This window comes from Zophobas morio, unplaced genomic scaffold (genome assembly GCF_036711695.1).
Source record: "Zophobas morio isolate AGI-343-1 ecotype UQ-CSIRO unplaced genomic scaffold, CSIRO_AGI_Zmor_V1 ptg000016l, whole genome shotgun sequence".
In the NCBI taxonomy this organism is placed as follows: domain Eukaryota; kingdom Metazoa; phylum Arthropoda; class Insecta; order Coleoptera; family Tenebrionidae; genus Zophobas; species Zophobas morio.
The window spans coordinates 4,740,535-4,754,874 of NW_026972121.1; the positions used below are offsets into that span (position 1 = coordinate 4,740,535).

The 14,340-nt window shown below is 35.0% G+C and overlaps 1 protein-coding gene across 8 annotated transcripts in view; it reads right to left on the reverse strand.

Annotated features, from left to right (window-relative positions):
• LOC135129625 (zinc finger protein 1) overlaps positions 1-14,340 on the reverse strand; it is a 794,849-nt gene that overhangs the window by 21,715 nt on the left and 758,794 nt on the right. For 7 of the 8 annotated variants that reach the window (XM_064056834.1, XM_064056833.1, XM_064056829.1 and 4 more), the window contains one exon: positions 3,907-4,229. In XM_064056834.1, the coding sequence (XP_063912904.1) occupies positions 3,907-4,229 (323 nt within the window). Of the gene's footprint in view, positions 1-3,906; positions 4,230-12,609; positions 12,734-14,340 lie in introns of those variants that run through there. The other variant, XM_064056837.1, reaches the window with a different exon arrangement.

The window sequence follows — 14,340 nt, forward strand, 5'->3', positions numbered from 1 at the left end:
TCCCTATCTTTTCGTTCCAACGACTAATTTCATTTCTGTTCAGTACAGATCCATTTCACTCAGATTGGATAAAATCAATCACTGAAAAGGACACAGGGTGGGTGGGCGGGGCTAATTATGTTCTTCTCTCGAGTGGGAATGGGAATGGAAACTAATAATTACGAGAATCTAGGATGTAAAAAAGTAAGCCGAAAATCACTTCTGAATATTGAAATCTAGAAGAAAATGTATTCAACTAATTTTTGAAAATAGTTGAAAAATGGTCGAAAATGTTAAAAGCGCCAAAATCAGTCTTGTCTTATCAAATACTAGCCCCGCCCACCCACCCTGCGTCTTTTTCAGTGATTGATTTTATCCGATCTGAATCAAATAAATGATCTTATACTGAACAGAAGTAAAATTAGTCCTTCGAATTAGAAGGGGGGGGGGGTTGGTACTTGCTAAGATAAGGTTGATTTTGGCAAATCAAATACCTTCCAAAAAAAAAAAACAGAGGGTGGGTGGGTGGGGCTAATATTTGATGAGATTAAAACTGATTTTGGCACTTTCGACATATTCGAGAAAAAAAGTTACAATTAGCATTTTTTTTACTTTTTTCACGTCCTAGATTCTATTAGTTTCCACTCTCGCTCGACAGAAGAACATAATTAGCCCCGCCCACCCACCCGGCCGCCATTTCGGTGATTGGTTTTACCCGCTCTGAGTGGGTGGAATGATTTTCTACTTAACAGAAATAAAATTAGTCGTTAGGATGAGAAGAGGGGGTGGTTGGGAGGGGCTAATACTTGCTAAGATAAGACAGATTTTGGCAAATGGCATATCCTACAAGAAAATAGAGGGTGGGTGGGCGGGGCTAGTATTTGATAAGATAGAACTGATTTTGGCAGTCAGGTCAGATGCATGAAATAAGAAATAAATTTTATAGCAAATACTATAACAAAAAAAAAAAAATACGATTAGCGTTTTTTTTACTTTTTTCATTAGAATATTCTAGATTTTATTATTAGTTTCCAGTCTCCCTCGACAGAAGAACATAACTAGCACCGCCCACCCACCCTGCCTCTTTTTCAGTAAATGATTTCATGCGATCTGAATCAAATAAAGATCTTATATTTAACAGAAGTAAAATTAGCCCTTAGAATTAGAAGAGGAGTGGGGGGCTAGTACTTACTAAGATAAGGTTGATTTTGGCAAATCAAATACCTTCCAAAAAAACAGAGGGTGGGTGGGCGGGGCTAATATTTGATAAGACAAAACCGATTTTGGCACTTTTGACATTTTCAACTATTTTCCCATATAGAAGAACTCAGGTCACGGTAGGTCAATGTCAGGTCAGATGCATGAAATAAGAAATAAATTTTATAGCAAATAGTATAGCAAAAAAAAAATACGATTAGCGCTTTTTTTTACTTTTTTCATTACACTATTCTAGATTCTATTATTAGTTTCCAGTCCCACTCGACTGAAAAAAATAACTAGCCCCGCCCACCCACCCTGCCTCTTTTTCAGAGATTGATTTTATCCGATCTGAATCAAATAAATGATCTTATACTGAACAGAAGTAAAATTAGTCCTTCGAATTAGAAGAGGGGGGGGGGCTAGTACTTACTAACATAAGGCTAAATTTGGCAAATCAAATACCTTCCAAAAAACAGAGGGCGGGTGGGCGGGGCTAATATTTGATAAGACAAAACTGATTTTCACACTTTTGACATTTTCGTATATTTTTGTAACTAGAAGAGGTCAGGTCACGGTAGGTCAAGTCAGGTCAGATGCATGAAATAAGAAATAAATTTTATAACAAATAGTATAACAAAAAAAAAACACGATTAGGGTTTTTTTACTTTTTTCATTAGACTATTCTAGATTCTTCTATTAGTTTCCAGTTCCACCCGACTGAAAAAAATAACTAGCCCCGCCCACCCACACTGCCTCTTTTTCAGTGATTAATTTTATCCGATCTGAATCAAATAAATGATATTTGGTACTTTAAGGACCTTTACGGTTTTTCTTAGATGAATTTAGAATCCCAAAATCTTTTTTGGAATATTTAGTATCTTTCCAATTTGAAACCTCTCTAATCTTTGCAATGTATGGGATGTTTAAATAAAAGTCTTTAAATTGGCAAGCTTATTATACTAATTCTCGATATCTCCCTAAGAAGGTAAATTAGCCTGAAAAAAATTTTTTTTTAATAAATTAGCTTCTCCGGGATACGAACGATTAATTTTTAAATTACACCTAAACGTGCTCGCATTCTAAACGTTCTTTTTTAGGAAGTTAGTGTCACAATCGAATTATTTAAGAGCTTTAGGGCACTTATTTGGGTTCAATTGTAATAAAAAATCCCTATATTTATAAAAAGACCACCATTAGAATGCGAGCGCAGCGAGCACGTTCAGGTTGCCCCCATATTTAGTAGTATCAATTTTTTTAAGATTCACTTCATTGTAAACAATAAATACATTGTTTTGTTAATAATTTAGCTTCTTATGGACACCAATGAAGAGTTTTTTTAAAGTAAAATTGAACGTGCTCGGTGTGCTCGTATTTTAAATTTTCTCGAGATTTCCCTGTGAAGGTAAATAGCCTGAAAAAATCAACGTCTAAAAATGCAAGCGCAGCGAGCACGTTCAGGTCCTCCCCCCAAATTTAGAAGTATCAATTTTAATTAATCGTCAGTTTTAACTTTTGCCATGATCTGACAAGCATCAAGTTACCATTCTGAGTGGTGAATTACTATATAAATTCTTTACACAAATTTTTCACAAACGACGATACAATGGAAATAGATTATTTTCAACAAGACCGAGCTACAGCGCATTTCGCAATTATTATTTTTCATTACTAATCCACGTCGCTAACCCGCAAATCACCCATGACTGTTCATTTCACGACCATTTCTTCCGCATCAACAAAATAACCCAAACCAGTCCGACCACTTCTTTGAAGCGATTCTCCACGCCACACTTTATCCAGAAACAAATCACTCCGAACCTTCAAAACATCTGTCGGATCACCTACAACGTTCACCTTGAAACCTCCATCATTCCACCCCACACCCCAGTTCCCAGCGTGGACTTTTTGTGGGCGCCGTATCCCATTGGTCAGGTAGAAAGTTCAGCCATGGCTTGTATAATAACTTTACAACCCCGGACACAAAAACGCCGTAAAACATTTTCCCGCCGTAGGGCAATAAAATTATTAAATTCCCATTCCGGCGAAAAAAGCAGACAGGACTCATCCTGTTGAAAAACTTCTCCGCTTTCTCAATTAGTACCGTATTTACAGAACCTTGTAAATATTTACGACGTCTACCTATCCGTATTCTTCGCCGAGAACTCGATACCTTGAGAACTGGCGGCTTCCCAGCGATTTCTGATAACAGAGTGGAGATAAAACAAGAAGTGGTGATTAAAAATGGGTGAAGGTGTCATCAATCGAGACTCAATAATAGTGCTCTATCTCTTTGTTATAGGTAACGAACACGTGGAGAGTTTAATTTGGAGCAAAGTGTTTTTTGATTGAATTAACGTTATCGTGGAGCTTCTTACTCACATTGTTTGGTCGTTAGAACCCTAGAGAACGTGGCACACCGGACTGGGACTATTATTGTTATCCACGTGGGTTTATAATTGAGATAAAATGGCAATTATGTTCGTCATAGGTTACTTGGTGCTGTGTATGGGTGAGAAATTACCTCGTCTGATGATGTTTTGTATTTTAGACGCCTTCGCCAGACAAAACAGATTCTCTTCTCACAAAAAAAACACCTAATTGAAGTTTTATGTTCAACGTAATTGCCGGATCGAACACGTAAACATCATAAAAAACCGCGCGTCGCTCAACTATATCTTAATTCAATAAAATCTAAATAGCCTTTACTACGCAAATTTTTCAACTCACCACTTGAGCGTTGGGCGAGTGCAGCAACTCGTGCTTTTCCAGCTGGTCTTTGGTGGCGAACGACGTGGTGCACTGCGAGCAGCCGAAGGGTCCCCCGCTGCCCGCCAGCGTCGGCGTCGGCGACACGGCCCCAGGAGTCGACGTGGGCAGAGGCCCCACCTCCGGGGGCGGCGCCGCCAGATCCGAGTGTGTTGCTTCCATGTGTTCTTTGAGCGCTTGGAACGTCTGACAGCCTTTCTGACATTGCGGACATTTTATGTAGTATTCGGTGGCAGCGTTCAGGTCGTCACCTTCTTTGCTCACTCCGTTGGTCAAGGGGGAAACTGCGGAAGAGAAAGGGCTGATTAGCGAGGTGTAGAGGGCGAGGGCGAGAAACGCACGTTTGAACGCCATTTTTGCTTGACAATGGGTTGCACCTGTCAATTAGTTGGGGACAGCCAAGCGGATTTTTGGTGCGGAGAGGTGCGAAAAAACGGGAGGGTTTGAAAAAAAACTAGGTTTATAAAATTCTAGTAATAATTATTAAGAATGTTATTTTATGGGGATTTAATAAATTTAAAAATCAAGTAATATAAAAAAATATGTCTGAATTGTAAGAAATCAGTGTATTTAATATAGTGCGTTGGAAATACTTCATCATTTATTTAACTACATGCAAACGAAAACAGTTTATATATTCTACGTTAAGTAAAAACGTTTATTCGGAAAATAATTTATCATAAATGCATATGTAATAAAATTTGCGTAAAATGAACCATTTTCTAGTAAAAAAATTCACTTATGTGGCGCATAAATTTTTCTTCGTAGAGATGAGAATTTTGCTTCACAGGGACGTTTTTTTTTTGTTTTTTTAATAGCAACTATATTTTGTGCATATTCGATTTTTTTTTTTTTCTACTTTGTGAGTGTAAATTGAGGAAGTACAGTAACCGAGTCCATCGGGGGACTTGGCACTTTCATGTTTTCTCGACGTTTCATGATCCTCAGAGTACGAGAAAATTAGTCTCCTGCTTCCGTCTGTCTGTCAATTTTGTGCGGTTGTTCGACTTCTCGGTTCTAGATTTTCCAGTTTTTTAGTTCTTCAACCTTTCGATTCTAAGGTTTCTGTTTTTCTATTTTTTAAATTTTTAGTTTTTCGATTTTTCGTTTGGACGATTTTTCGACCTATCGATTTCTCAGTTTTTCCATTTTTTTAATCGTTTTATCAATTTTTGATATATGGGATTTTTCAACATTTCGATTCTTCAATTTTTGCATTTTTTAAATTTTAGATTTATAATAAATTTCCCGATTTTTCATTCTTCGACTTTTCTATTTGATCTTATACTGAACAGAAATAAAATTAGTCTTTAGAATGAGAAGAAGGAGTAGGCGGGTGGGGCTAGTATTTGATAAGATAAAACTGATTTTGGCACTTTTGACATTTTGGACTATTTTTCCAACTAGAAGAAGTCAGGTCACGGTAGGTCAATGTCAGGTCAGATGCATTAAATAAGAAATAAATTTCATAGCAAATAGTATAACAAAAAAAACACGATTAGGGTTTTTTTTACTTTTTTCATTAGACTATTTTAGATTCTATTATTAGTTTCCAGTCCCACACGTTAGAAGAACATAACTAGCCCCGCCCACCCACCCTGCCTCTTTTTCAGTGAATGATGTCATCCGATCTGAATCAAATAAAGATCTTATATTTAACAGAAGTAAAATTAGTCCTTAGAATTAGAAGAGGAGTGGGGGGCTAGTACTTACTAAGACAAGGTAGATTTTGGCAAATCAAATACCTTCCAAAAAAACAGAGGGTGGGTGGGCGGGGCTAAAATTTGATGAGATAAAATTGATTTTGGCACTTTTGACATATACGAGAAAAAGTCACAATTTGCACTTTTTTTACTTTTTTCACGTCTTAGATTCTATTAGTTTTCACTCTCACTCGACAGAAAAAGATAATTAGCCCCGCCCACCCACCCGACCTCCATTTCGGTGATTGGTTTTATCCGCTCTGAGTGGGTGGAATAAAATTTTACCTATAGCAAATAGTATAACAAAAAAAACACGATTAGGGTTTTTTTACTTTTTTCATTAGACTATTTTAGATTCTATTATTAGTTTCCAGTCTCACTCGACAGAAGAACATAACTTGCTTCACTGGGACTATTTTTTTGTTTTTTTTTTAATAGCAACTATATTTTGTGCATATTCGAATTTTTTTTTTTCTACTTTGTGAGTGTAAATTGAGGAAGTACAGTAACCGAGTCCATCGGAGGACTTGGCACTTTCAGTTTTCTCGACGTTTCGTGAGTACGAAAAAATTAGTCTCCTGCTTCCGTCTGTCTGTCAATTTTGTGCGGTTGTTCGACTTCTCGGTTCTCGATTTTCCAGTTTTTTAGTTCTTTAACCTTTCGATTCTAAGGTTTCTGTTTTTCCGTTTTTTAAACATTTAGTTTTTCGATTTTTCGTTTGGACGATTTTTCGACCCATCGATTTCTCAGTTTTTCCATTTCTTTAATCATTTTATCGATTTTTGATATATGGAGTTTTTTAACATTTCGATTCATCAATTTTTCCATTTTATAAATATTAGATTTATAAGAAATTTCCCGATTTTTCATTCTTCGATTTTTCTATTTTTCGTTTGTAAATTTTCAGTTTTTCGATTTTTTGGTTAAACTATGTTTAGACTTTTAAACTTTTCGATTTCACAACTTCCCCACTTCCGGATTTTTAATTTGTTCAATTCATCAATTTTCCGATTTTCGGGTTTTTGATTTTTCAACTTGACAATTTGTCGATTTCTCTATTTTTCAATTATCCGATAATTTTGGCGCTTCTAAATTTTCAAATTTTCAATTTTTTGATTAATCCATTTTTCGATTTATTAATTTTTTAATACATATTTCAGTTTTAGGATTTTCAGTATTTTGGCTTAAAAATCTTGGAGATTCTAGAAATTCTGAACTTTCTAGTGATTCTACATAGAATGTCCAAAATTTCCAAACATTCTAAAGACTAAAGACCCCGAGAATTTTTTGGACTCTGACGATCTGAGTACTCTCAATAGGCTCTAGAGTTTCCAAAGATTGCGGAGATTCCAGCAATTCCAGAGATTCTAATGATTTCAAAGAATTTAAACGTTCCATTTTTAAATATTCTAAAAATTTTAAAAGTTGTAAACTTTCCACAGATTCCAAAGTATTTTAAAATTGTAAAGATGTTAAAATTCCGAAAGATCCGAAAAGTCTAAAATTGTAAAGATTTGCCAGGTCTAATGGTTCTAAAGATGTTGTAGCACCTCCAGATGCTGGAAATTAAAAATTCCTAAGAATTCTAGAAATTCCAATCTAAAGACTAAACATCCCATAAATTGGAAAGATACTAATTATTCTAAAAAAGATTCTGGGATTCTAAATTCATGTAAGAAAAAACGTAAAGGTCCTCAAAGTACCAAAAAACTCAGGAATCTAAGAAGGTTTAAAGATTCTGGAGATTCTGAAAATTCTAAAGGTACTAGTGATTCTAGAATGTGGCGCATAAATTTTGTAGAATTTTTCTTTGTAGAAATGAGAATTTTGCTTCACAGGGAGGTTTTTTTTTTGCTTTATACAATGAAAGTCTTTTTATTTACTTATAAACAATGTTTACCTTTTATTGACTAATCTTGAATAGTTCATTAATTTCTTAAATAATTTTACGTTTTTGTTCTGTTAATTTACGAGTAGTTAAAGAAAATTTCACATTTCTGATTAGAAAATCGTTAATTAACCGATCTTACGCTAATTACACGCCTTCAGGGTGGGCAGTCGCGTCGAAACTGTCAATTTTGTGCGGTTGTTTGACTTCCCGGTTCTCGATTTTCTAGTTTTTTAGTTCTTCAACCTTTCGATTCTAAGGTTTCTGTTTTTCCGTTTTTTAAATTTTCAGCTTTTCGATTTTTCGTTTGGACTATTTTTCGACCTATCGACTTCTCAGTTTTTCCATGTTTTAAATTTTAGATTTATAATAAATTTTCCGATTTTTCAATTCTTCGATTTTCCTATTTTTCGGTCCTAAATATTCAGTTTTCCGATTGTTTGGTTAAACTATGTTTAGACTTTTAAACTTTTCAATTTCACAACTTCCCGATTTTTAATTTGTTCAATTCATCAATTTTTCGATTTTCAGGTTTTTGATTTTCGGTTTTTCGATTTTTCAACTTGGCAATTTGTCGATTTCTCTATTTTTCAATTATCCGATAATTTTGGCCCTTCTAAATTTTCAAATTTTCAATTTTTTGATTAATCGATTTTTCGATTTATTAATTTTTTAATACATATTTCAGTTTTAGGATTTTCATTATTTCGGCCTAAAAATCCTGGAGATTCTAGAAATTCTGAACATTCTAGTGATTCTACATAGAATGTCCATAATTTACAAAGATTCTAAAGACTAAAGATCCCGAGAATTTTTTGGACTCTCTGAGTACCTACTCTCAATAGACTCTAGATTTTCCAAAGATTGCGGAGATTCCAGCAATTCCAGAGATTCTAATGATTTTAAAGAATTCAAACGTTCCATTTTTAAATATTCTAAGAATTTTAAAAGTTCTAAACTTTCCACAGATTCCAAAGTATTTTAAAATTGTAAAGATGTTAAAATTCCGAAAGATCCGAAAAGTCTAAAATTGTAAAGATTCACAAGTCTAATGGTTCTAAAGATGTTGTAGCACCTCCAGATACTGGAAATTAAAAATTCCCAAGGATTCTAGAAATTTCAATCTAAAGACTAAACATCCCATAAATTGGAAAGATACTAAATATTCTAAAAAAGATTCTGGGATTCTAAATTCATCTAAGAAAAAACGTAAAGGTCCTAAAAGTACCAAAGATCTCAGGAATCTAAGAAGGTTTAAAGATCCTGGAGATTCTGAAAATTCTAAAGAAACTAGTGATTCTAGAATGTCCAAAGTTTTCAAAGATTCTAAAGGCCCTAAATAGCAAGGATTATGATATCTCTGTGGACTCCGATTACCCAGAGGAACCTGAGGACTCGAGTAGTCTGAATAGATTCTGGATTACCCAGAGATTCTAAAGATCTTAAAAATTCCAGAGGTTTTCAGTGCTCAAAGTACTCCAACGTTCCACTTACAAATATTCTAAAGATTTTAAAGATTCTGAAGAGTTTCTACAGATTCAAAAGAGTTTTCAAATCGCAAAGATGTTAACATTCCTAAAGATCCGAGCAGTCTTAAAAATTCTAGAGTTTCTCAAGGTCTAATGTTTCTATAGATGCTGAAGCACGTCCAGATGCTAGAAATTTAAAAGTTCTAAAGGTTCTAGAAATTCTATGGTTTCTAGCGATTACAAAGATTTGAGAATTTCTAAAGATTCAAAACGTCTAATTCTACAAAGATTGTAATGTTTCCTGGTGTTTTAAAGTCTTTAAAAATCCTATGAAATAGAAAGATTAGGGTGATTTAAGATACTAAAAATTCAAAATAAACAAAGCGATCTATGATTCTAAATTCAAGAAAAATACAAAAAATCTTGAAAGTCCCGAAAGTAGCAACGACCTCAGTAATTCAAGCCTGGAGATTCTATAAATTCTAAAGATTCTGGTGCTTTTAGAATGTTCAAAATTTTAAAAACTGAAAATCCTGAAAACTCTCTGAACTTTGATGATCCTGAGGACTCGAATACTTTGAATAGATTCTGGATTTTCAAAGATTTCAGAGGTTTCAGAGATTCTAAAGATTTGAACGACACAAAGATTTTAAAGATTCTGAAGAGTTTCCACAGATCCCAAAGAGTTTTAAAGTTATAAAGACGTTAAAATTTTTAAAGATACGAAGTGTTAAAAATCTAGAGATCGTCTAGATGCTGAAAAATCTCCATATGTTGGACATTGAAAAAAAAATTTGTTATTTAAAAATATAAATTTCAAAATTGTTTGTAATCGCTATATGTATGGGACTGAAACATTCTGGATATGCTCGCTACGCTCGCATTTTAGTGTTTCATTTTCGGAGAGTAATTTACCTTCATGGGGAGATCTCGATTGTTATGATAAAAGTTTTTATGACACTAAATTAATTAATAAAAAGAACGAATATTCAGAACGCGAGTCCGACGGGCACATTTAGGTATCATTCAAGTTAATGGTTAAATCGCAATGAATTCGTGAACCAAAAGTAAACCTCATTCTTATTATATACAAAACACACATGAAATAAACACAACAGGCACATATTCAATACGATCAAAATCGGTATAAGAAGAATCAATGTTCAAATTCAAGTTGCAAGAAATTATTAAACTTATAAGAAAACCTAAAGCACTTCTGTTTCTGAGACCACCAAAAGTTTAAAATAGAAAAGTGATAATTAACTGATCTTCCCCTAATTACGCCAGTTGAGAGGGGTATGGTTTTTTATTTTGTTGAACTGGATTTGATTTAATTGTCAATATTAATATAAAACATTACATTATTACTAATTTAATTCAGAGTATTACAATAATTTATTATTGGATTAGAGTATATTTGTTCGAATGTGGTTAAAACACCAGTACTGCCAACTTTACGCACGATATTGTGGCAGTGCTTCTAGAAATAGTAGAGAATATATTAAGACTTCAATATTATTAATGTAACACATTTTTACACTAGTTTTAACAAATTTAGACCATTTACAATGAAAGAAAAAAAAGTGGTACACGACCTTCTCGTTATTATTTTGATAGGTGTGTCTGGAAACCACATTATTAATAATGGACATAATTTTTCATTAAAAAAGTCAATTTTGAAAATATTTCTGAATCCAGAGTTGAAAAAAACAGCAACCTGCATGTGCTCGCTGCGGTCATCTTTTTAAGGATTGTTTTTTTAGGTAATAAGTCTCGAGTCTTTGAGATTGACAAAGCACGTATAAAATAAACACAACAGGCATATATTTAATACGACCAAAATCAGTATAAAGGGAATAAATGTTCAAATCAAGTTGTAAGAAATTATGAAACATATGAAAACTTCAAATCCCTTCTGTAATTTAAAAAAACAATTCATTTCTGTCTTTGATAAGCTAAATTACTAACAAAAAAAAATACTTTTCGTCTACAAAAACGTGAATATTATTAAAAACAACTACAACCACAATTATTATAATAAAAATTAGGTAACCTTGTTGACTGCTCATTGGCACATGTTTTTATTATAATTAATTAAACCAAGAACGTCCACAATGCGAGTGCAGCGAGCACTTTAAAAATTATCCGTCGGTGTCTCTTCAAAGCTAAAATATTAGGACTAATCAGAGAATTTTTAGTTCATACAAACGAATCTTGAAAATAAAGGCCAGTTTATACAATATTTTAACTGAGGTTAAGTTAGTCGCGCATTTAACATGGCATTTAGCGACGTGTGATTGGCGTAGAGTCGGTCACGTAGTACTTTAACACAGCGTTAGAATTTTAATCGCAATCAAATATTTAAGTGAGCTTGTGTAAACTGGGCCTAAGAGATTTATTATTACAACAAAAACAAGACAGCTTCTCTGAGATTCTTCCTTGGTCATAAAAAAAGTATTTGTTTAAAAAAAAATCTTAACAACAACTGGGATTATCAAAGTTGGGCAAACTTAAACGTGCTCGCTGCGCTCGCATTGTAACGGTTTGCAAGGTTTTAGAGCATTGATTTTGTAGTTTCAAAGTTAAAATGCTAAATGTCACACGAACTGGATTTTTCGGGTAAAAACATAACACGGATTCATAAACTACCCATATAGGAGAGGAAAAAATTGAAAATGGGACAAAATTTGGAGCGTGTTTCACAAATTTTTGAAATTTAGACGTTGTAAGTATCAACTCCCGCCAAAATTTGCACCGCTCTTCTCCAACTCTACAAAGCTTCGGCTCTTAATTTTATTGGTCTTGTAAATATAATAACGTCGATTTTACTTATGCTTTTCTAAGAGGCATTTATGGTTTGTTTGTCAGTTAATAAATTGTGTCTAACAGCATCGCTACACTAACACGTTTTTGGATATAAAACAACAAACAAATCAGTACACTTTTCTCCTTCGGCTATTAAAAACGCACGAAAATAATGAATCTTGTTGGAAAAATCACAACTGAAATAACATCTCGAGATATTTATCCTGTAATTGACCAAGACAACGTTACCTCTCTGTCTCTAGTCTCTGCACCCGTATCAACAGTTTACTTAGAAAGTCTAAACAGTCTAATTACCTTCGAATGACCAGTAATTCTATTGACAATTCGATAAGCGTCCCGCTCAATCAACATTAGATTGGTACAGCATTCCGATGAAGTCAACCGTTCCATCATCCACAAGCATCTCCCTCTCCCAAGAAAAAGCCACGCCATATACGGCAACGTAAACGCAAACATAAACAATCCTTAACGACCAAATTAATAGAAAAGTAACGACCACTCGCACCTTAAAACGGATAAACAGACGCACACAAACGCAATTGCGAAAGGTAACACGGTCACGCTAACCGACCTTTCCGGTTACTAACCGAGTCACCGGAAAACCGTAGATTCGGTAACGCGGAATCGAGTGGCTACCTGTCGGCGTGGCCAGGTGCGAGCGCACCTGTCCAATGGAACAGGTTGCCGCGGCCCCTCCCCCTGCACCTGTCCAATCGCGCACAGGTAACCAGGTGCCGGCCAATGGCGGGCCGCGGTTACGCTAATAGCTACTACTCACGTTGGCAGGTGTTCCACACATTAGCCAGACTCCATAATCGGTAGGAGTAACTGTCGTAACACCCAAACATGCTTTCACTACGCGCCACCATGGCCAACTGACTGAGCAGCACGCGGCCGACGCTCGACTGCCGCCACGGAACATCCCTCCTACCTCGCGACGGCCCCCCACCACCGGCGCGCGCCGCCCGACGCCGACGACGCCGCCGATCGGCATCACCGCCCTCAAATCTGAGCCGAGATGGCAATTTGACGCGTGCCGCCGACGAGAGCGCCCGGCGGCCGACGCGGGTTGGCAGGGGGGCCGGTAGAGGGCGCTGGGAGCACGGATGTACCCGGACAACATGATGTTTGGACGAATTCGGGGAAATGACGGTCACTACTCATTATACATCAACAACATAAATTATCATTATTATTATTATTATTACTAACTGCATTCATGAATGTAATTTTGAATGTAATGAAGAAATCCAAAGTCAAAAATTGGGTTCAGGCAGAACTTCCCTCACATGCGATAATTTTATACATAGTTTCATTTTTACGGAGTCAAATTTGACACTGGTTGTGTGTATTGTGATCCTATAAAAAAATGATTTCTTGGAAAAGTCGCTTGGTCAATTTCTTCGAAATATCGAACCACTGGGTATTAATGGTTTAGTTCTTTTAGTTTTGGTGGATGAACTGTTTGAGGGGTTAGTGGTAGAAGGAAGGGATCAAGAGAATTTTTTGGATGTTCTTTTAGTGGTAAGTTTGTACTGCCTGTGTTTTATACGTACGATTTTTAATACATCACATACATTAGTAGTTGTTTTATTGGTCTAAAGAATTTACACAGTACTTCCCTCACACTCAGTATTATGATGTTTGTCAGGTCATAGGTATTCGAAGTCGATTTTTTCCGAATAATTTAGCTTAATGCCGCATTATTTTAAAAAGTAATATAAAATTTCGCTCGCTGCGCTCGCATTCTAGTGGATCCTTTTTTTTTAATCCAGAGATATATTATTACAATTAAACCCAAACAACTTCACCAATACATTTTCTTAAACACTTCGGACAATATATTTTAAATAAACAACGTTTCCAATGCGAGCGCAGCGAGCACGTTCAGGTGTAATTAAAAAAATTATTCATTTCTGTCTCCGAGAAGCTAAATTATTAACAATAAAAATTATTAATCGTCCACAAAAAAAAAGAAAAAAAAAAACTTAAAAACAATTGTGTTTACCAAAGTTGTAGACACCTGAACGTGCTCGCTGCACTCGCATTCTAATAAAATGTTTTTTTAATCCTGAGATTTTTTATTACAACTGAAAACAACTTCGCCAAGACACTTTCTTGAAAACTTCCAATAATAAACTTTAAAAAAACAACGTTTAGAATGCGAGCGCAGCGAGCACGTTCAGGTGTAATTAAGAAAATAACTCACTTCTCTCTCTGAGAAGCTTAATTTATAATTACAATTGAACCCTAACAACTTCACCAACACAATTTCTTAAATAGGTACTTCGGACAATATATTTCAAATAAACAACGTTTTGAATGCGAGCGCAGCGAGCACGTTTAGGTGTAATTAAAGAAATTATTAATTTCTGTCTCCGAGAAGCTAAATTATTAACAATAAAAATTATTAATCGTCTACAAAAAAAAAAGAAAAAAAAAACTTACAAACAATTGTGTTTACCAAAGTTGTAGACACCTGAACGTGCTCGCTGCACTCGCATTCTAA